General features: G+C 33.4%; 1 protein-coding gene across 1 annotated transcript; it reads right to left on the bottom strand.

The window, feature by feature from the left end:
- Nucleotides 1-4048: 4048 nt before the first annotated feature.
- LOC138315843 (uncharacterized) lies at nt 4049-21653 on the bottom strand. Its single transcript, XM_069257141.1, has 9 exons — nt 21467-21653; nt 14095-14166; nt 13380-13424; nt 12053-13114; nt 11300-11443; nt 9360-9551; nt 7866-8036; nt 7536-7667; nt 4049-7247 (listed from the first exon to the last, which is right to left on the bottom strand). The coding sequence occupies exons 1-9, from the start codon at nt 21489-21491 to the stop codon at nt 7234-7236; spliced, it is 1857 nt and encodes a 618-aa protein (XP_069113242.1). The 5' UTR covers nt 21492-21653; the 3' UTR covers nt 4049-7233.
- Between the last annotated feature and the right edge of the window lie 531 nt (nt 21654-22184).

Raw genomic sequence — 22184 nt, 5'->3', positions numbered from 1 at the left:
AAAACAGTTCCGTTATTTAGAGTCATCAATGTAAAAATTAAAATTCAAGAAACATTTTACGACTTTGTTGTTTATTCATTTTTCAACCGTTTACGTTCAATATTTCAAACTTATACTATCTAAAAGTATATATCTAAATGTCTAGAATTGAATTTTATCTAGCGGTAGTATGATAATTTAGCATATTGGAGGGGATCCTGTGAACAAATTAATCAAATTTTTGCACAGTCTCTTTAAAAAATCTACCCTAGGAGTAATGGTAGAGAAAATATGCTATAAAAAGGTTTTTTTCATTACGTATCCCTACTTTGAATATACAATGTAGTGTCCGATAGTTGTAATGTCTTCAAATTTCTTGTGGTAACGAAGATGAGTTATTGTAAAATAAGAAGAAAAAGTTAAATCATAAATGCAATTGATCTTGTGAACCATCCATTGCAACATATATAGATAACCTTTTTGATTTAAAGAGGGGCCGGTATATTTGTATGTTTGGGGTTTTGTGTGTGTGTGTGTTTTTTTTTTTGTTTTTTTTTTTTACACACAAGTCCGTTCTGCCACGCGTCCCGCTCTTGAAAGTTACTGTACGTCACTATATTGTACAATTTAACGACTAACGACTTTTATTTTCGTCTCATTCCCCCTTTCTTTGATTTATTTAAATGATGAAAATTGTTCCATAATATTACTTTCTCGGAAAATGTTAAACGTGATTGCAATGTACATGTATATACTCTTTAACATCATAAACGTTTACGTATTTCAAGATTATGATCATTTTCGCAATTTTTAAAATTCGCTACATTTCGTTTTTCAATAGCATTTTCCGTGTCTCTTATATCTTAGCAAGTTAACTACAAAGTATTTTGTCTTATTTTGAGTACCGTGTTCGCATAAATTCCAGATACATTATCTGTTCTGGGACTATCGGACCTTCGGCTAACGGGCCTTAGGACTAACTGGCCTTCGGACTATTGGGCCGTAGGGATATGAGAGACAGGTATATTTCTAGATTTAATATGACTTAGCCACACAAAGCTAAAACCAAACACGAAGTGGTAATCAATTAGCGTCTTTATGGTACATTAATGCTAGGAATGAGGTACATGTGACTACTTCAAACAGCGATATCGGACTCAAAATGTATTTTTAATGGACATCACCAATTTTGTTAAAAGTGAATGTCTTGTAACATGTAATTGTTTTATCTTTACGTATTATTAAAATGATGATTAAGGATATCATTCAAAAGGTTTTGAATATTCTATGAACTTCTTTAAAACCATGATTACAAACTAATGAAATTAGCGGTATATTAATAGCTGCAGTATTAGTAAATTTGTTTGTACATGTATGATTATAATGGCTGATAAGTAAAATCAGAAGAGGAGTTTGTAATAATTACGATAATGTTTCCTTGATTGTATATATGTTCACGTGTATATATATATATACATTGTATTTATATCTCATTTTCTGTATCTTTTATTCGAGGAATAAAAGTTTTAACTATGGAGAATTAAATTTTTAATGATATATTAATTGAACTGATAATGCCACGCGACCGGAATCACGGATGAAGCATGTAAACAAATTAGATTATTGTCTATATCGTTTTCATATGAAAAAATGTATCTTATCTGGTCTTCAAGTTGGAACAGTCACCACACAAATAAATGGATATTTCGGTACAAATGTGTTTTAAGATGCTCCATCGCCGACAGAGAATAAACGATACTCATCACTTGAAAAAAAATGGTGTTTATTCATGTAAATGTATGTCTTACTAACACAAAAATATGTAAAATAGTATATTTTACTAAATGGTGCATGCGTGATCAGTACTTTATTCCATATAGGACATAGTGCTTTGGACTTTTTTGGAAAGCAACTAATTATTTTTGACATTTTTTATTTTGAAGTAAAATTAGAAGCTCAAACTTTTCAATGACGGTAATGGTGTGTAGTATGTAACTTTTGAAACTGAAAAAAACTTGATTCGTCCGCTCCTGTTTTTTATACTATAGAAAAAAATACCATTGGTCGGCGGTTTTAATGGTATAAATAACGCACGAACTGAGGTACAATTTATATATATTATGTATTAAGTCATATATTCCATTCATAAAAGGTTACCGTTGGAAAATTTTTTAAAACATTTCATAGTTTCTTGTTCGAGCATTCATGTTCATTCCAATAAATATATCTCATACGTCTTGTAAAACACAAATTTCGATAGTAAAAATCAGGGAGTTTGTTTTAAGTTCTTCTTTGTGGTACATATAGAGATTTGAAGCAGACAAAAATAACGCTGTATGTTTCACAAGGGAGGTAACCCTCTATGGGTATAGTCCCTACAGGTAGTGGTAATTTGGTCATTGTCCGGCGGATCACAAAATACATCATTTTCATGTGTATTCATACAGTTAGGTCCGAGCCTATGTTCGAAGAAGTGGGCAAGGTGTTCCGATTGTAAATGCACGTGGTATGAAATGTAAGGTAAAACGTTATTATACATTAAATGACTGTTGGATTTGGAATATATTCTCCTACAGGTAAGTTACTTTTTAAAAGTTGTGAGCTGTTATTTCTAGATGGACATCGGGTAAAACTGTCCATACATGGGGCCTGTCGTTAAATAAGTGCAAACAAACAAAACGTTAGGCTTAAGATTTGGTCATATTCGTCGAAAGGTATCACCAACTGAAGTGTTAATGGAATTCGGTAAGGAAGTTTTGTTGAAATTGCCTCTCGCGCGCTTTTAGGATAAAAGGAAATCCTGACAGAAACAATATACTTGTCAAAATTGTCCGTATATGGGACGTAATCCTTTATGAATGAAATAAACCCCACAATGTTAGACTTGTTTCTAAACGTATGTACGTGACCAATATTAGTGGGAAATTGGTTAGCTAGCATATGTTAATAAACAGTTAGTTAAAGTTTAAATTTACCCTGCATCCGACATTAATATCATCGTGAATAATTAAATCACTCCATTTTCCAAAAATGAAATATCAAAAACTATGACAGATTCTGTGTACTGAACTATCCGCCAAACTTTCCTGTAGCTGCGTATTAATATATGATGTATGGTAGCCTTTATAGCTGTTTAGGAAACTAATACCTGTGCTTGTGAAGGGGGTCTCCGTATACTAAACAGGCATGGCAGGGTACCCATAGTGTAATCTGTCTGCATGGTTGTGTGGGGGGCATGTGCCCGTGCTAACATTTTATCAAGGGTTTGACATTTTACTTCATGTAACCATGCAACAAAGTGAACGTGAAATATGAGAGCTTAATCTTCAATTCATCATCATGTGTAACGGTCACCTTAAATGCCTTCAAATGATACATGTAATCATATACAATTATAGCCCTCTGTGGAGGGACACATCTTGAATTGTCTCCCTGGAATGAACTATGTTTGCGAGGGCTAATCCCGAGAGAAAATAATTCTTTCTACGGAGACAATTCTAGATGTCTAATTCTTTTATCATACCGAACAAAATTGAAATAAATCCATAAATTCAACAAGCTATCTAAATCTGTAGTAAAAGATCCCATAAAGATATTTCACCAACAATGTTGTTAATCCGTCGAGCTGCAGTTCATGAGATATCATCATTATGCCCTGACTTCGTGATATAAGCCATTAGTGACTGTAAGACACATTTTAAAAATGTTTTGACATCGTTGTCAGTTGATGTGAAGACGACGTCCACTTCTGGTCACGTGCAAAGCTTCTAAAGGGTTATTTCCCTAAGTGGTTATTTACCCCAACTTCCAATTCCCATGTAACGTGATCAAGCTCAATCAAATCAGAACATTCCAAATGAAAGTGAGGTCAAATAACATGAATTATTATTCATTATGTAGCATACACCTTAAGAATATGAAATGTTTGAACTGGATTGCATGAATCTATATTCATGTTAATAAAGACATTTAAAATCTGAAATTTCCCACCATAACAACATAGTGCTAATATCGTTGAGTCATTTCAAATTTTGTAAATTGTCCGAGATTAAAGAACAAACACAATACATAAGAAGTGAAAATTTTATTCGAAATCAATCAGAATATTATATAGAAATATGTGTTATTGAAGTAATAACAGAATTTTATCGGTTTTGCATTATCCATCGCGACAATTGTAGCAAAGAAAAATTCCAAGTTATCAAGTTGATAATTTTTGAAAATATTTTGGAATCCTAAATACGCATTTTTTAAAAGCAAATTACATATTGCAAAGATAACTAATTAAGGTTGTAAAAATAATACTCGCTTATTATTTCAATTTAATTCACACACTGATCGGAAAAAAAATAAGTAGCAGAAGACGAAATCAAGAAACGAATCAATATTTCCTACGTAATGCATAAATGTCTCACTCAAGAAATATATATGTCTAGAAATAAAAAAATGAAACACGTTGTTAGTTTAGCATTAGCGCTTTCATCATGTTCTTCAGATGCTCAACAACATTAAATGACGTCATGACAGTATAGTCATTGTGTATTGCGACGTCATATTAAGGGAGGTAATTATACATATAACAATTGATTTATACAATTTCAACAAACGATTCAGTTTCGGTTTCAGAGTTCTAATAAATTGTTTTTCTTGTTCTTTTCTTTGGATGGTATTACTATTTAACATTTTATAGAACGGAAATATAGTAAATCTTTAAATAATAATACCATCCAAAGAAAAGAACAAAAAAAACCAATCTATTACAACTCTGAAACCGAAACTGAATCGTTTGTTGTAATTGTATAAATCAATTGTTATAAGTATAATTACCTCGATCTCCCTTTATATGACGTCACAATACACAATGACAATACTGTCATGACGTCATCTAATGTTGTTAAGCATCTGAAGAACATGATGAAAGCGCTATTGCTAAACTAACAACGTGTTTCAATATTTTATTTCTATATGTTTACCGGACACTGAGAATTTCATGTTATTCAATATATATATATATATATTGCACAATATTGAAAAAATAAATTAAAATATCAATTTTTCTCCTACGGATGTTTCTTCTAATTGATAACCGTTGGCGAAATAAGTTCAAAACATGGGGACTAGTTTACTTCGATTTGCCATGATAATCACTACAAACTTAATTAAACTTTATCACACAACTCAAAGCTTTTTAATTACTTATTTGTTAATATAAAAAGGTCTGAAAAGGCTTATTTAAATTTTATTGTTAAACTCAATTTTTTTTTTAAATCTTTAAGTTTTTTCCCTATTTATTTTTGACATCAGACTTGGACATTATGACAGATAATTATCTGGTGTAGGGCCAGAGTGCAGTGCTATGTCAAAAGGTGGAACTCGCCGACAACGTTTGGTATCGAGCCTGGTCATCTCCCATTAAACTGACCTCCGAGAAGCCCCACTTACCAAGGTCTTTTCAACAAATGAATAATTTATCTACCCAAATATAGCAATCCGTCGAGATAAGAGGCGATTTACATGCTATGAGAAAATGGCGACAACGAGGATGAAGATTTAAAGTTGCGTAAAGGAAACTACTGTATTGACATAATATGACGTATATGCATGATAAAATGGATTGCTATGAGTAGATAATTATTCATTTGTTGAAAAGACCAAGTTAAGTAACACTTCTCGGTGGTAATATTTTGTAAGCAGTCTCAATCGAAGATGACCTGGCCCGATACCAAACGGTGTCGGCAAGTTCCACCTTTTGATATGGCACTGTGCTCAGACCCTATATTAGACATATATCTGTCATTATGTCTACGTCTGGTGTCAGGGCCATCGTATCTCGGGCTAAGTATCGTATAGGGTACAGACGAATGTTACAGCCATATATTATCACAAAAACAACATACAAATAACTCATCATAATACATGGATCGTCAGAAATAGAGTTTAGATGGATAGCTATATATAAAGAACACGAATATAATACAGAAATATACAAGGCTATGTACACGTTTTATATACAGGAAATTTACAGAATAAATTCGTTATTTACAAACACCTTAAAAACCTTATGGATCTTAGCAATTCAATCACATCTTGATCATAACACAGTGTTCTTTTATCACATGTCAACAAAATTATGAAACCTAAAATTAATAATATGTACATAATGATTTACATATGAATTTAAATAAAAAATTGAAATAATTCATATACTTTATTTCAAAAATAAAATTTGAATAAATATCAAACATTGGAGAACAACAGGACGGAATGGTCGCATCGTGGTACATTTTGTATTTGATTTTCTATGTGTATACAACAGAAAACATGTTCGGCTCGGCAAATGTTTTCACGGACGATTTAACACCGAAAACAATAAAGTGATTTCTTCATTAAAGTACTTGCCAGTTGTATTATCTTTAACGCACATTCCATATACATTTGTAAAAACCGGAACATAGACAAACATAGCTTTTAGCTTGGTAAGGAAAGCTATATAAATTGTTCTCTAACAACATATTTGATCGTGATGTTTCGATTGCTACACGCTAATCATCATTAGACGTAAACGGTTTTGGGATTTACCTTTAACTGATTTATAAGTACCTATCCAAAAAGATCACATATATACCCAACAGCTGTCTAATATCTTAATATAAACCGACGACAACTCATATATAGACTAGGTATGGGTAAATCATGTACATTCCATGAAATGTATATATAAACACAAAAGGAATTGTACTAACTGTGTTTTAACATATCGTACATTGAGTTCAACATATCTCAGTTAAAACACAATATACTTGTCAGATAACAGTGTGGTTATCAAAACGTCACCAACTAGATATGGTGGAGCATACGGTAGATAAGAGAAATGTTGCTCACGAAATCATAGTATACAGTCACTTTTAAATTAGAACGGAATTATATTTCACTGTAATCACGTTTTTAAAACTAAAACCTGCTGATGTCGAACTTCACATTGAGTTGATGGGATGTTTAGTCTTATTTTCAGTCTTTGAACTCATATGATAGGAAACGTGCTTTGTAGTACTCGACCGCTTTCATATTACCTTTTTGCGTGTTTTTTTTTAATATAACAAAGTTTGATAATGATCTGTGCGTCAAACATTTTTTTTTCTATTCATGTTGGTGTGTAGGACTCGTTGTCAGCATTTTGTAGTTATTTCGGTTGTTAACACAGAAAACCCTCTGATCGGTTGCGGTACTTTCGATAGGGTCGTCGGGAATTTCTAACTATACGTTGGATCCTGCAAAGATTGAGTAAAACACAATAATATATAAAATGATAGTAAATAGACGTGAAGTGTAAAATGGAGGTTATAGAAAGATAGGATACATATTCACAGCGTGTAGGAATAGATGAGGAATGTGACTCCTCCTATGGACAAAATATGAACACTAATTAATCTGCAGAAATAACCATTAACTTTGAAATACCGATGCATTAAAACGCTATAATCTATAACCATATAGCTTTAATGTTGAGTTCGTTCAATTGTCATTTATACACTGTTTTAACACCATAGCGTACTAACCTTGGTTGTTGTGAACTTCAGAGCCAGGGCGTGAACTTGTCCCCGGGGCTGTATCAATCTCGGCGGATTGTTGGTAGCCATTTTCATCCGCACCTGGCTTTGCAGGCAGTGTGCTATTAGCTCCGTTGTCATCTAAGAGGATAATAAAGTACAGTACTATGTTATGTAACTGATCACATTAAGCATGCAATAAACATTAGTTTAAAACATGTGTCAGGTAACATATCTTTTTTAATTTTCAAATTACACTGTTTTATATGGTAAATGACATGGATCGTTTCATCCCTCTCAGCATTATTATATAAAATAAAACAGCAATACGATACTTACATGGAGATTGCGATCTTCTGCCATTGCTTGCTGACGGTGACACAAATGAGTTGTGCTTGGTTGGTTTTTTCTTTTTCAGCACGACGACGATGATTATGATAAAGATAATCGCTAGGCAAAGGACACCGATGACAGATCCTACTATGATCGGCACAAGATCACGCCTCCCACCTGCATACAAATATTCATTACCTTAAAACTTATGTCTATCACAGTAAAATTAAACGTAACGAAATTAGTATACAAGTGAAAATTATTACACGAAAGATAACTTTTTCCAGTGATCTGGTCGTGAAGACATTACATACATTTCAGAAATATTTAGTGAATTAGTTAGAACGGGTATTTATCGTGTCAATGAATTAGTTAGGACGGACTGTCATTGTTTAAGTGATATTAGAGATTTAGTTAAGAGGGGCTTTTAGTTGTGTCAGTGATATTAATGATTTAGTATGTAGGTACTTATATCGGGTCACTCAAATTGGTGATTTAGCTCAGGTGATCATTCACTGTGTCACTAATTTTAGCGAATTAGTACGGAGGGACTTTTATCGTGTCATTGATATTAGAGAGTGTTTTATTGTTTATGTGGTATAACAATAGTAATACATTTAAAGGGAACTTTTATCGTATCGGTGATAATAGTATCATGTTAGTGATGTTAGCAATCAAACTAGAACTTGTAGACTAGTCGTTAGTGATACCAGTGCTCTGGGTGTGATATATCAGCTAGTAGATCATAAGAGTGAGACGTTCAGGAAGTTCTAGTGATCTTCTTATGAGATTTAAAAAAAACGGTAGCAATATTGTTGGTGTTCTTGTTCATGATCCTAGTCGAGTGCATGGTTGGAAAGGCAGTACCTTTGATAAATTTCCTTTGTTACCGTGATATCGGATACTGGGTCTATTTGGTTACTTTTGGTCAACAGCGAAATTAATGACTTCCATGTTACCTTACCGTGACCATCATCTTTTACTGTTTGTTTGTTTGTTTGTTTGTTTGATTGACATCCTATTAAGAACCAGGGTCATGTAAGAACAGCCTCCCATGTATGCGATGTGATGCGTATATGTGTGCGAGGTGCGTGTTTTGGAGACTGCGGTATATTCGTGTTGAGCCTTCTCGATAGTGGAACTGAAAACCTTTTCATAGTGCTATATCACTGAAACAGGCCGCCGAACACACCAAGAAACACACCCGATCCGGTCACATTATACTACCGCAGTCTCCCAAAACACGTACCTCGCACAACATACACGCAACACACCGCATACATGGGAGGCCGTCCTTACATGACCATAGCTGTTAATAGGACATTATTTAATCAAACAAACAAACACATTATACTGACAACGGATGAACCTGTCGTTCGACTTCCGTTATGCTGAGTGCTGAGCAGAAGCAGAAACTACCATATTTATATACTTTGGTGTGTCTCGGCCAGGGGACAAAACCTAGAACCTGCCATAGGGGCAGCAGGTATAACGCCCTACCTGCAGTGTCCTCATCTTCTACAGCAGTCGAGACGAAGTAGGTTGTGTCAACAGTCAGAGGGTTGCCGTTGCTGTCCACTAATGTGAAGTTACCACTTAAAACATCGTTTCTAAGGATTGTTTCTAATTCGGCTATCGACTGAGTTGAGGCCGACGAAGCGGGTGTGATTTCAAATATGACGATTATGGAACCTATATTAAGAAAACGATATAAAGAAATAAGAAATTAAAAACATGAAGAGTACATTTAATTTTATGATTAATGTTTATTTCTGTCGGTTATATTAAATAATCGCTCGATCGTAAAGTCGTGTATTTCGGAGTATTAAGGTTTAGTTTTAAAGGACTTAGAACTAAGAAAACAAGCTTACAGTAAATGTTGCAAGCAAAACACGTCAACTGCCGTGTTATTTTGCATTTTGTTAAAACACACTTTTCTTATCTATGGCCAGTTATTATTGCTTAGATATTTTATTATCTGTCTATCGCCCCAAAAGAAATAAAACAGCCTAGAAATAAACGCAGGTTTAACAGACTAATGGTACCATTGTGTGAAATTTGTTGAAAATCCGCTGATGTTTTCTCAAGTTGCCGCCTGGAGACTAATATTTATTGAAATAATCTATTTTTAGTAACAATGACATTTGTAGTTAACCTTTTGACCCCGAATTTAATCCCAAGCTGTATTTTCTCATATGCTACCATTGTGTGAAGCTTCGTTAAAATTTGTTGAATTTTTTTTCAAGATATCGTCTGGAAACGAAAAATTGTTTTTTAAGAAAAAAATACCTAAAACAAAATAATAATTTAGGCAGGTGTAGCGGACTAATGCTACCATTGTGTGACATTTGCTTTAATGTTTTCACAAGTTATCGTAATGAAACTTATATATTGTGAAACAATCTATTTTTGTAGCAGAGACCTATGTAGTTGACTTTTTTGACCCTAAATCCAACCCCAAACTATATTATCCCCTATGTTACCTTTGCATGAAGTTATCGTCCGGAAACGAATGCCGACCGGACGGACGGACTGACAGACAGACGGGAACAAACACTATAGTTCCCTCTGGTTTCACCACCAGGGAACTAATAAGAGCAGTATATGAGCTATGAACGTAAGATAAACAAGTTTACGGTAAGTGTTGCAAGCAACACATGTCCCCTTCGGTCAATTACGCTTTTTTAATTTATGGCCAGTTATAATTGCTTAGTTATGCTATCATTGTATGCAGTTTGAACGAATTCTCTTTCAAGTTATCGTCCGGAGTCGAAAATTTGTGAAACAAACTATTTTTAGCTACAGTTTGACCCCAAATTCAGTGCCAAGCTATGTTTTCTCCTATATTAGCATTGTATGAATTTTATTTTCAACCAGTTGTAAAGTTTGATAAAAATGCATTGATGTTTTCTCAAATTGTCGTCATGAAACTAATATTTTGTGAAACAATATATCTTTAGTAATACAAAATGTAGTGACATTTATAGTTGACCTTTTGACCCCAAATTCAAACCCAAGCTATATTTTGTCATATGCTACCATTTTATGAAGTTTGATCAAAATTCGTTGATTTTTTCTCAAGTTATCGTCTGGAAACGAAATCCGGAGAGATACACAGCCAATAGACAGACCGACGGAAAATAGACGGGAACAAACACTAAACTCCCCTCCGGTTTCACCGGCAGAGGACTTATAACTAACATAGACTATTCGTTTTGTTCGATTTTTATATTTGTTTTTTTTTTATTATTATTAAAATTAAAATGCATATTTGTAGTTACATGTATGAATAATTTGTTCATGAAATTATGCTTTATGACGTTATCATTTATTATACATATCATTTATTACTTTATAATCATAATTTTTTTCTATACACCTATATATATCATTTGAATATTTTGAATGAAAGTGCCATATATGCAGCTGTTGTACCTTACCTGAAAGTAGCTGGACATTTTTTATTCTACTTGCATTAATCGTTAGATGAGTAGCGATTTGTAATTTCACATCTTCTATAGCAGCTGACATAGTCCTATTGCCCATAAAGTCAGTAAGACTGCCAGAAGTTTTGATTTGGAATTCTGAAATAAAACGCAACATAATAACTAACTTTCGAAAATCTAGTGTGGACATTTCAAAACATAACGATGAGTATATAACGACATGCACATATTCAGAATTACAACATAAATAAACTTTAAATTAATATAAGATTTTCGCCAGTTATAAATATCGTGAACTTTTAATTTCATTCCATGTTCGATGGTATTAAAAAGTAGTCAAAAAACACGATAATGTATAACCTTGTAAAACTGGGAAACAGCAATATATTTATATATGTATATATATATATCATAAACACATAATATTGAATTGAACTTGAAAGGTGAAATCTTTGTTTTTATGAATATATGGATGTTTGAAATACTGAAAACATTGTAAGAAAATTATCAGTAAACGTAACGTGATCAAACGGAAATCGAGCATATTTTCGTCACTTCAATGAAGTTGTGAGGATTTTTGTTTGAAAACTTAAGACAACACTTCATATTGGGAGACTCTTACTTTCATACGATAAATCAAATACATTTAAATAATCGAATCATGGTTATTCAAACCTAGAATAGTAATAGCATAGGATCAGGTCATACATGTAAAAATAACCTTATAAATAAGAAATTAATGATTACTTTGATTAGTTGTCCTGGCTGGTGTGAATGTAGTGGTGGTTGTAGTTGATGTCATTACAACTGAGGTTGAAGTTGCTTTTGAGCTAGAGGCAGAATTTCCTGCAGTGGAAGCAGCAACAGTCATACTTGCAGTAGACGCGGTTGCGCTGCTCCCTGATTGAGCAGTCGTAGATGCCATAACGGTTGAAGCAGGGGTCGATGAAATGGTCGAAGCACTGGCTAGCACGGAAGAGGATGCTGCCATGGTACTCGATGTCATTGATGAATAGGTTGACATGCTAGCAGAACTCTGTGGAATTGATGACATACTTGTTGACATGGCAACAGAACTGGATGACACCATGGACGACTGCATTGACATTGAACTTGCTGGCATGGACAACATACTTGTTGACATTGAACTTGTTGGGATTAATGACATACTTGTTGTCATTGAACTTGCTGCTATGGACGACATACTTGTTGTCATTGAACTTGCTGCTATGGACGACATACTTGTTGTCATTGAACTTGCTGCTATGGACGACATACTTGTTGACATTGAACTTGCTGCTATGGACGACATACTTGTTGTCATTGAACTTGCTGCTATTGACGACATACTGGTTGTCATTGAACTTGCTGGCATTGATGACATACTTGTTGTCATTGAACTTGCTGCTATTGACGACACACTGGTTGACATTGAACTTGCTGCCATGGACGACATACTTGCTGACATTGAACTTGTTGGCATTGATGACATACTTGTTGACATGGCAACAGAACTTGGTGACATCATCGATGACTTCATTGACATTAAACTTGCTGGCATTGAAAGGGAACTCGTTTCCATGGTAATAGAACTTGAAGTCATCATAGAAGAGGACATTGGCATGGTGCAAGTTACATAAGGAGAAAGTGACTGACTCCATCCGTCACTCATTGACATCGACAGAGACGGTTGGTGGTCTGAACTGTAACTGGTCATCATTGAACTTTGTGATGTTAAGACACATTCGGGCAGTGCAGTCGACATACTTCCAGACGACATCATAAATGAAGAAGCGCTGTATGAACTAACTGTTACCAAAGAAAGATACATTTTAAATTAGTTATATTTCCATTAATAGTTTCTTGGTAAATAATCACAATAAATGTACGCAATATAACTCTTAATCAAACGTTTATCACGAGTCCAAACCAAACAACAAGTCACCAGAGCTATACACTACATCCTTTTGATATGAGTAATTTTAATCCGTGTCGCAAATACCAAGCTATATATATTTTTTTTCAAAAATAAGCAACTTAGAAAGTAAAGCCTAACTAGGCGCAGAAAACCTACCTGTCTGTGCAGCATTTCGTCGTTGTCTGTTATGTTGCACATTGTCTGTAAACAAATCATGTATGTACAGTACATAATACAGTGAAGGTTTACATAGTTTTGAATTCATATTGATTTACTTGTTTTGAATACAGCGATGTTGTACGTAGAAGACCCAACTTTGCACATCTTGTGACAGTATTATACAAATTAAGTATACATTTGTTATTTTCAATTCCTTTTGCATGTTTAACTTGCAATGTAAGCTATTAAATGATATAAACAATCGCTGAGGTGTATTATCAAACAATATGTAATTTGGACAAAATCGGTATATCAATAACAATGAAATGGAAAAGGAAATAGACAGGTCAACAGTCACTCTAGTTTATGGAATTCAATATCATAATCTGATAGGTAAATTAATATATATTGTGAAGGTTTTGCATTTCTCAAAACCTAATTCACTGTAATGTGTTAAAAGTCAAGTATTTGCTTAAATTCAATAAATAAAATAATTACTATTTCATAATGTATATAAGTGATTTTTACGATCATAATTGCTAAATAATTTGACTAGAAAGTATACCGTTTCTTATGTTCCAAATGTACATTCGCTGCCATCAATAACATTACATTTTACATAGTCGATTGAAATTTTAGTATTATCCAGGAATAACTGAAATAGTTTAGGTTGAACTGGAAACAAGTTAAATATTGCGATCTTAAAACTTACATTCCTCTCCCGTTTCGGCTAATTTGGCTAATACAGCATTGCTTGTGTGACCCACTATCTCCAACAGCAAAACTGTAAACAAATAACTGTATTGATAATCTCGCCCTTTCTTTTTGTATGCGACATATCATATGATTATTATTTCATGTGGGTGTAGAATTACTTTTAAATTTACACAAATGATACAAGCAGTTCTTGCAAAGAAATTATTGTGATTCCTTGAAATACACCATTGAGATTTACAAAAACATTAAGATTTTGACAAACACGGGAGACAAGACAACAGCAATATTCCACATAATGCTAATTGTGAGTATTGTTTTCAATGCAATGATAATAAGCGCTACTGAGTACAGTACTGAGTACTTGTGCATAACTGGTAAAATGTTTCAATACATTGCAAATACTTTAAAGCTGGATTTGTTTCTAGACTAGTCTTTTGGTATAATAACATAAATACTACCTGCATTAGAGGGTGACCGTGCCTATTGTCACCCCTCGGAGTATCACTGTCACATTGATAGTGATATCTTCGGGGTGACACTAGGCACTGTTACCCTCTAATGCAGATGGTATTAATATAATGTTTCATTCTTGTATGTTAAATCATATAATGTTATAATGAATCCTTTCTCTGATCATATTTATAGGTAGATAAATCAATATTTAGTCGTATTGACGTCATCACTAGTCACGTATCGTTTGATAATTTACATTTAGTTTCCAAAACAATAAAACAAAATATCTTGTTGAAATAAAGCAAGAGGTATTTATGCATTAAGATTAACAAACGTGCAAATTAAATTACCACGTTATCACCTGTAATACGGACAAAACATATCAAAATCTAAATATCATTCATTGACACTTCCAAGCACTGCAGAATAAGATATGATCATGTATACCACTAGTAAAGGGTCAGTGTATTATGGAACATTATTTGGGAAACACCTGTTTTCATTATGATTCCATTGTCCCAAATAATAAACACTACTCTAGAATAATCAGTATGAGGTTTGCAGTAGAACATTATAGACAAATATTTACAGTTTGCACTGACATTGACACAATAACCATGCTTTCTAGTATTAATATTATCGGTGTATAATGATAGCACAACACGTGCGGCGATTCTGTTGTTACGTGAATAACCAATGGCGCAGCAATGCGGCGGGAAACGTAGGGTTATGAGTTTTGGTGGAAACATATAAATGACTCGATTACAACCGGCTCCAATTCTTGTTTTTCTTTTTTTTATCTTCTTTATACACAATGGTGTGATAACGATGAAACCGGTTACGCTTTATAAAATGTAGGGTCCCAAGGAACTTTTATAAAATAACATAGTCATGATCATGGAGGATCATGTGTCTCTTTGTAGTTCGTGTTTTCAATTCTATCAGATGTGGTAAATAAGACCATTCCATACGTTTTTTAGGAAGCAGTGATGGCTGAAATATTCAATAAAACGATGTTGATAGTATGACTTTCGTTTGTTATTATGTTGCTAAGGAACGCGGTCTGTACTAGCTTTATAGCCCCATTACATATGCATTTTTAACAAATTATCGCCTCGCTGTAACGGCAAGTCATCATGATAATGATTGTTTACATATTTAGAATTCAACATATAAAATATTAACACATTGTGTCTCTCATCAGTTATAATAAGATATTATCTAAACGCTCGGTAACGGTTCGCTGGAATAAAAACAAGGTATACATAAACTAAAATGCTTAAAAGGGTTCAGGACGAAATCGATTAAGTAATATCTGTAAATGGAATATAATGTTAAACATATCTGAAACATAGATGGAATGAATTGCAACAGTCCTATAGCACGTTTAGTGTATACTATATCATATACTCACCATTTACTCTGTGTTACAAAAAACAAATGATGTTGTTGTGTTATATGCTTTGACACTCCCGCCGTATGGAACACAAAGTTGATATTGTTACGAAATTTGTGATTTTATTTAATAATTGACACAAAAACTTCTTTATCAGATAAGATAAGCAAACGCGCTTTCAAACCTTCAATAGCGTCCTTTATAACAATCTAAATCCACATCATTGAATGAAAAGAAACAAAACAATCCAAATTATGACGACAATGCTGAGAGATGCTACACAGCCGACGAATGGTGATGTTTTATCTATCAAATACGGGGACAAGCGAAATAGTATTTTTCTTCTGCTACAAACATTGTTTTGTATACACAATTACCATCAATGAAAATTTTTTATCTTCGTATTTTACTTCAAAATTATTGTATTTAAAACAATCAATTGCATCTCGAAAAAGCATCATGTCACCATTACATACAGAAATGAAACATTACATTTGCCATTCATATACAGTACATTGTATGTATCATAAATCTAAACCATCCTGTATTATATATACAGCCGTGTAGTGAAGAGTAACTACCATGACGTTATAAATGTTGTTATGGTTGGTGGTAAACATAATTAGCAGTCATGCAATAATGTTGTTGAACTAATAAGCAAAACTTACAACAAAGACATGGTGAATTTTATTGCATAGATTCAAGCATCGAATCCATTGAGTTTTATTAACCTGCATGTTTCTATTGATTTGTACTTGCATTCTAAAATATATATTGATTAGCTTTAGTTGCAGGACAGTTACTACAGCATATTGAATCCTTTGAAATATGCATCAAACGCCCGATCTAAAATGTGTGGCGTAAACGAAATGTATTTTGAATAAATCGAACGTCTACTAGACAAATATGCTATAAAGCTGAAAGACACTATGACTTACAGATGGTGCAAATCGAGGTAAACGTGTACCATGTAAAATTACATATAAACATAGTAGAGACTTTTCGACTAGTTATTATTTTTTTAATGATTCAACAGATTTTTTAGCTCAATAGTAATAAAAATGTAAATACAACAGCGGCTATTCAAAGAAAGCTTTATATACATACCTATATACATATTGCAATAGGCTACAAGAGGCATATTGACACGCTTTCTTTGTACAATCTACTTGTAGTATGCTAAATCAACTACTTGATCTTAGTCACTTGTATCATTAGATCAACAATACAATTGTTTTCATACATATCCTATACATATTCTATCGAGGTTTATCTGTCACCAAATGGTAACATCAGACACATCAGTCATCTTCCATAATAATAATGATGATGGAATATTGGCTTCGCAGCAACCTACTGTTTAGTAGTTAAGTGTCGCGAGAAGATTTTACATCTTGTTTCTCTTTGAAACTATTTCGAGATAAAGTTCGCAAGAGGCCGTTTTGGATAATGATAAACTACAAATGTATATTGTTCTTTCCTTTTAATTTTCACTATAATTACATGTATAGTTAGGTTTTTATACAAGGTTTATTTCATCTTCATCTACACAAATTTATAGTCCATGTAATTTAAACATATAACTTACATATATCTTACGTGTACTTGTCAACTTGTTTTGATTTTCTCATTTTTCTAATAATCCGTACATTATATCAAACTATCTGAATCGAGTTCAGATATGATCTCCATTTCTATAATAGAGTGTGATTAAGACATCTATATTTTGGTAATCAATAATCAGAAAAAAGTCATATCAGAATATGTTTCTAAAACACTATGTAAAACACATTATTAAACCATGGACATGGAAATAATGACTGATGTAGGTTATCTTTCTTGTAACTTTCTATTTACGAAAACCATTTCGAAAATCACAAATTAGTAAATGAATTGGCGACAGATATATTAATCTAATACAACAGAAGGGCGCAGTCAGATGTTTCGGTAATCATTGATTATGCAATGTTAAAAAGTGCAATTTTTGGAAATAACGGAGCCGAACTTTCTTTTTATTTCTTGAAAAGAAAAACATATTTCTGTATCAAACACATGTATTCCGTTTTTGGTGGGCTGGTTATATTGGAAGGTTGTCCAAATCACTTGAACGTTTGCAAATAAAGAGCGAAAACACATAGCTTCTGCTGGATGAAGATTACGTTCTCCGGATCATAAGAGCGTTTGAACCGCTCGATTATATAATGAACTTACTTCAAAGCATCGCTTTCGGTATGAAAGATTGAGTTTTGAAGATTTTTTTTCTTATATTGTCATGTATGTGTTACAATAAAAGTGCTTCGCCCTTCGTTTACAAAACGGTAGTTTAACAGTCTTTCAAGGCAACGTGTACGTGGAAGCTATTTCTTTAATATATATCAAGCTAAAGATACCACGGAACTATTACTAAATTTATCAAAACATATACATTTCAATAGCTTACTGAAGAAAAAATTGCATGTGAAAATTCTCGCCCAGTTATGACACTTTCGCTCCTTGTTCCTGCTGTCCCTGGGGTCAGATCCGAGAATTTTCCCTCCCATTCTCAAAAGCTTTTTATTTTTGGGAAATTTCTCCTAGCATTCAATGATTTGTCAACTTGATCTCAAGAAATACTCTTTAACCACTTGAATATGACACCAAAAAACAGAGAAGGACGATATTAGCGAAAACACATATATGTTCACAGAGATTCGAACATTTTCTCTCAAATTGTACATCTGTCGATTTTCTGATCCATTAATGTCAGTGTTTATCTATTTTCATATCTAAATAGTTAAACATTAAGACTTCTGAATTATTCATCGATATATATTGATTTGAGGCACATTGTTGCCTTATCATGCAACTATCGTACCATATAAAGAAAAACAACGTGAAATCTGAAAAATACTTGTACCTGACAAGATGAAAAAGTGATTGCAATGTCTCTTACGATCAAGTCAACTATATATAAATGTAACATGTTTCGCAATCAATGGATTGCTAGTGGTTATCTGTTTTTTTTCTGTTATGAATGAAGATCAATCTTTTATGACAAATATTCCACATAGTGCATGTCTGAAAAAAAATATTTCTGTTTTCTTTGAAAAAATCGACTAAATAAAACATTTTCAATATGTTTATCGATGTTTGGTGGTCCTAGAAACACAAACACATGTAAATGTGACGCCATTACCATAAGTTAATTTATTAGGGTATACATAAAAGATAAATTCATGCACCAAATAATATTTACAAACACGATGTAATATTATTAAATGCAGAGACACAAAAAGTAAAATAAGATATAGTCTGATACTATTTCTGTATTCCTGGACGGCGTTTCTTTAACTCCACTACAACAAATGTTTAAAACCATAACTGTTGAGGACCCAAGCACTGTCGAGGCACATATGAAGCATTCCACATATCATACATGACTTCCCTTATGAAACGATAGCAAGAACGATTCTCTAGGGAAATTATGGTGACATTAACGCAGTGTTCTATATACATCTGTAGGGCAATTATAGCTTTAGTTTCTCTTCCTGTCAGGGGAGTCTTTAAGATGCTTTTTCATTTTCAGATACCTTTATTAATGTAACGCTTTCGATTATTGACCTCAGTTAGATAACCTCAGCGAGCCCTTTGAAACAATAGCCTCAAGCGTTTGATTTAACGCAATACAAACCCATGAACAAAATAATTGTTCGAATGGTCTAGTCTTTAACCAAAAGAATCTTGATTGATGTATCCTCGAAGGTAATGCCGGGGCGAGATGGTATTTAATTTAACAATTGCGCATTAACAAGTACACAACATTTAGTCAGACGAATATTTTGTTATTGATTTGAAAGCACACTACGGAAATATAGCTGTAACTATTCCTTAAGAATTGTAATCAAAGAATGCATGACAGTTCATAACATATACTTTCCTTTATTATTAATAGACCATTTTTCATTACGAAAACATCAAGCAGTACTCGAAACTCAATAAAACATTGTTTGACGGCTTTGAACTTATTTTTTTCATTGTGTGTATTTACTATGCATCGATTTTCAAAGCTTATGCAAGTTAACAATTGCTTGTTTTTAAGACTAGAATCATAATGATTAGTGAATGGCAAAGCGTAACATTGCAGGATGAAGAAAAGGAAATGTTTGGGTTCTGGAAAAGAGTCTCGAAAATTGTTAAATAATTTGATGTTAAGCCGAAAAGTCGAATTTTCAGTTCTGTGGTAACCCTGAAATATTATGTAAATGGGACTAGTACTGTTATTGACTTGACTGTTTCTTTCGCGTTACTTGATACTCCCTTAACACACAGTGCACTACTGATTGTTTATGTTTATATTATCCTGCAACCAGCATTGGTGTAACACAGCGTAATTTTAGAATTTCAGCAAGCGCTGACGACTGACTACTGGCAAAATATTGTTTGAAAGACAAACATGTTTGAATCCTCTTTTTAACTTAAATATGCCACATCGCTAACAAATGGTGTTTTTTCTCAAAAACAGGAGCAGACGAATTTGTATTTTGTTCTGTTACACAAACTACTTCCATTACAATACTGTCAGCATTGAAAAGTTTCAGCTTCTTATTTCAAGATTAAAATATTGAAAACTTTTAATAAAACAAAATAATCGCATCTCGGAAAAAACGTCCATGGTACTATGTTCTATATTGAATGAAGTACGATTGCTCATGTACCAAAACCATAAGAAATTATTTTATATGTATTTTTGTTAGTAAAAGAAATATCAGTTATTGTTCAAATGATATGAATCGGTAATGATCTGTCGACGTGGGAGCATCTTTAATTGTGTTGTTGATTTTATGAATGTTGCAACACGTATGGTCAGTGTCTGACAATTTAAGCTGTATGTTTGGCTCGGAACATAACGATGTGCTCAAAGCTTCGCCACTTGTTTCTCTGTTCATAACCTTCGCAAACAAAGTTGGTATTTTTAGGCACTGGCCATGTATTCTCTATTCCCCACGTCCCAATATGGATAATATAATACACAGGTACTGTTTTTCCTCATACCTGTATATTGAACACTTCATTATCATTTTAATATTTTCCTCAAACTTTTGCCCTTTAAGAATACTGCCCCTATCACAATGCATTGCATGATTTAATAACATAAACTGTAACGCCAATGTCGGATTTTCACTTACATTGTTTGCCCTCTGTTACTGTTAAAAAGCGTGCACAAATTTGTTGATGGTGAATATCTAGCTTTGCGTTGACAATTAGATGTTATTGCACCTTATCGCTCGCTTAGACGGTTTGTATCTAGAGAATGACTTGCACAGACATACTCCAATATAGAAAAAACAATGTAATTAGAGAGAGTGAGAGGAACGGCTCGACATGACACCCATGCATGCAAGGCAGTTCAATATTGATTATTCAATGACTAGGATAAAGTTTGAGGAAAACAAGTTGCACGTATTAATTAAATAAAATGCAAGCAATTTATCATTTTACGCACTAAACATTGGAAGCAGACTGTAGACGTTACACTTACCAAGTAAGCACATCAGCGTCTTCATTTTACATCTGTTTGATCACTCTTTGTAGATGACAATATCACACAGGTAAACCAGTTACATCCATTCCTATCAATGACACCTTGGTATAACGCAACCTTACTTTGATATCGATCTGCGCCAGCACGTGCGCGTCATCCATTCGCGACACCTCTGAAGCGTGACGTGGTGCTGAGGTGTTACACTGTTTTAGATTATGGCGATTATAATGACGTGTGTTTGACAGTTGCCATAGTGCATTACATATACACAATATTTATTATTTTGTGTTTACAATTTCAGCAAGGTCATCATATGTCCTTGTTCAGAGATACGACTGCAGTATACCCCTTATTTACTATATTCGTTATTATTTTTGTATATCTAAATTTGATAACTGTAAATGTTAAGTGATAATAAGGCTAGTTGATGTATACTGTATGGTTGGGTCTCCATTGTGTGCTTTTGACACAACGTGTCATAGGTGACATTTCATCTAAACATTCATCTCGTGTAATATGAAATAATATAATGAAATCATGATAAATCATATCTAACGTCTATATCTATCTGTTTACGTTTAACTCCCATGCTAATAGACCCACTATGCTACAAAACATCTGACCATGGATTTTGATGTTCAATATTCATTTCAAATACACACCTAAACCAAAAACAAACCAAATAAAAATATACCAGTCATGTGTGACCTAACTG

This window comes from Argopecten irradians, chromosome 2 (assembly GCF_041381155.1).
Source record: "Argopecten irradians isolate NY chromosome 2, Ai_NY, whole genome shotgun sequence".
NCBI classification, from domain to species: domain Eukaryota; kingdom Metazoa; phylum Mollusca; class Bivalvia; order Pectinida; family Pectinidae; genus Argopecten; species Argopecten irradians.
This window is presented reverse-complemented; position numbering and strand designations above follow the sequence as displayed.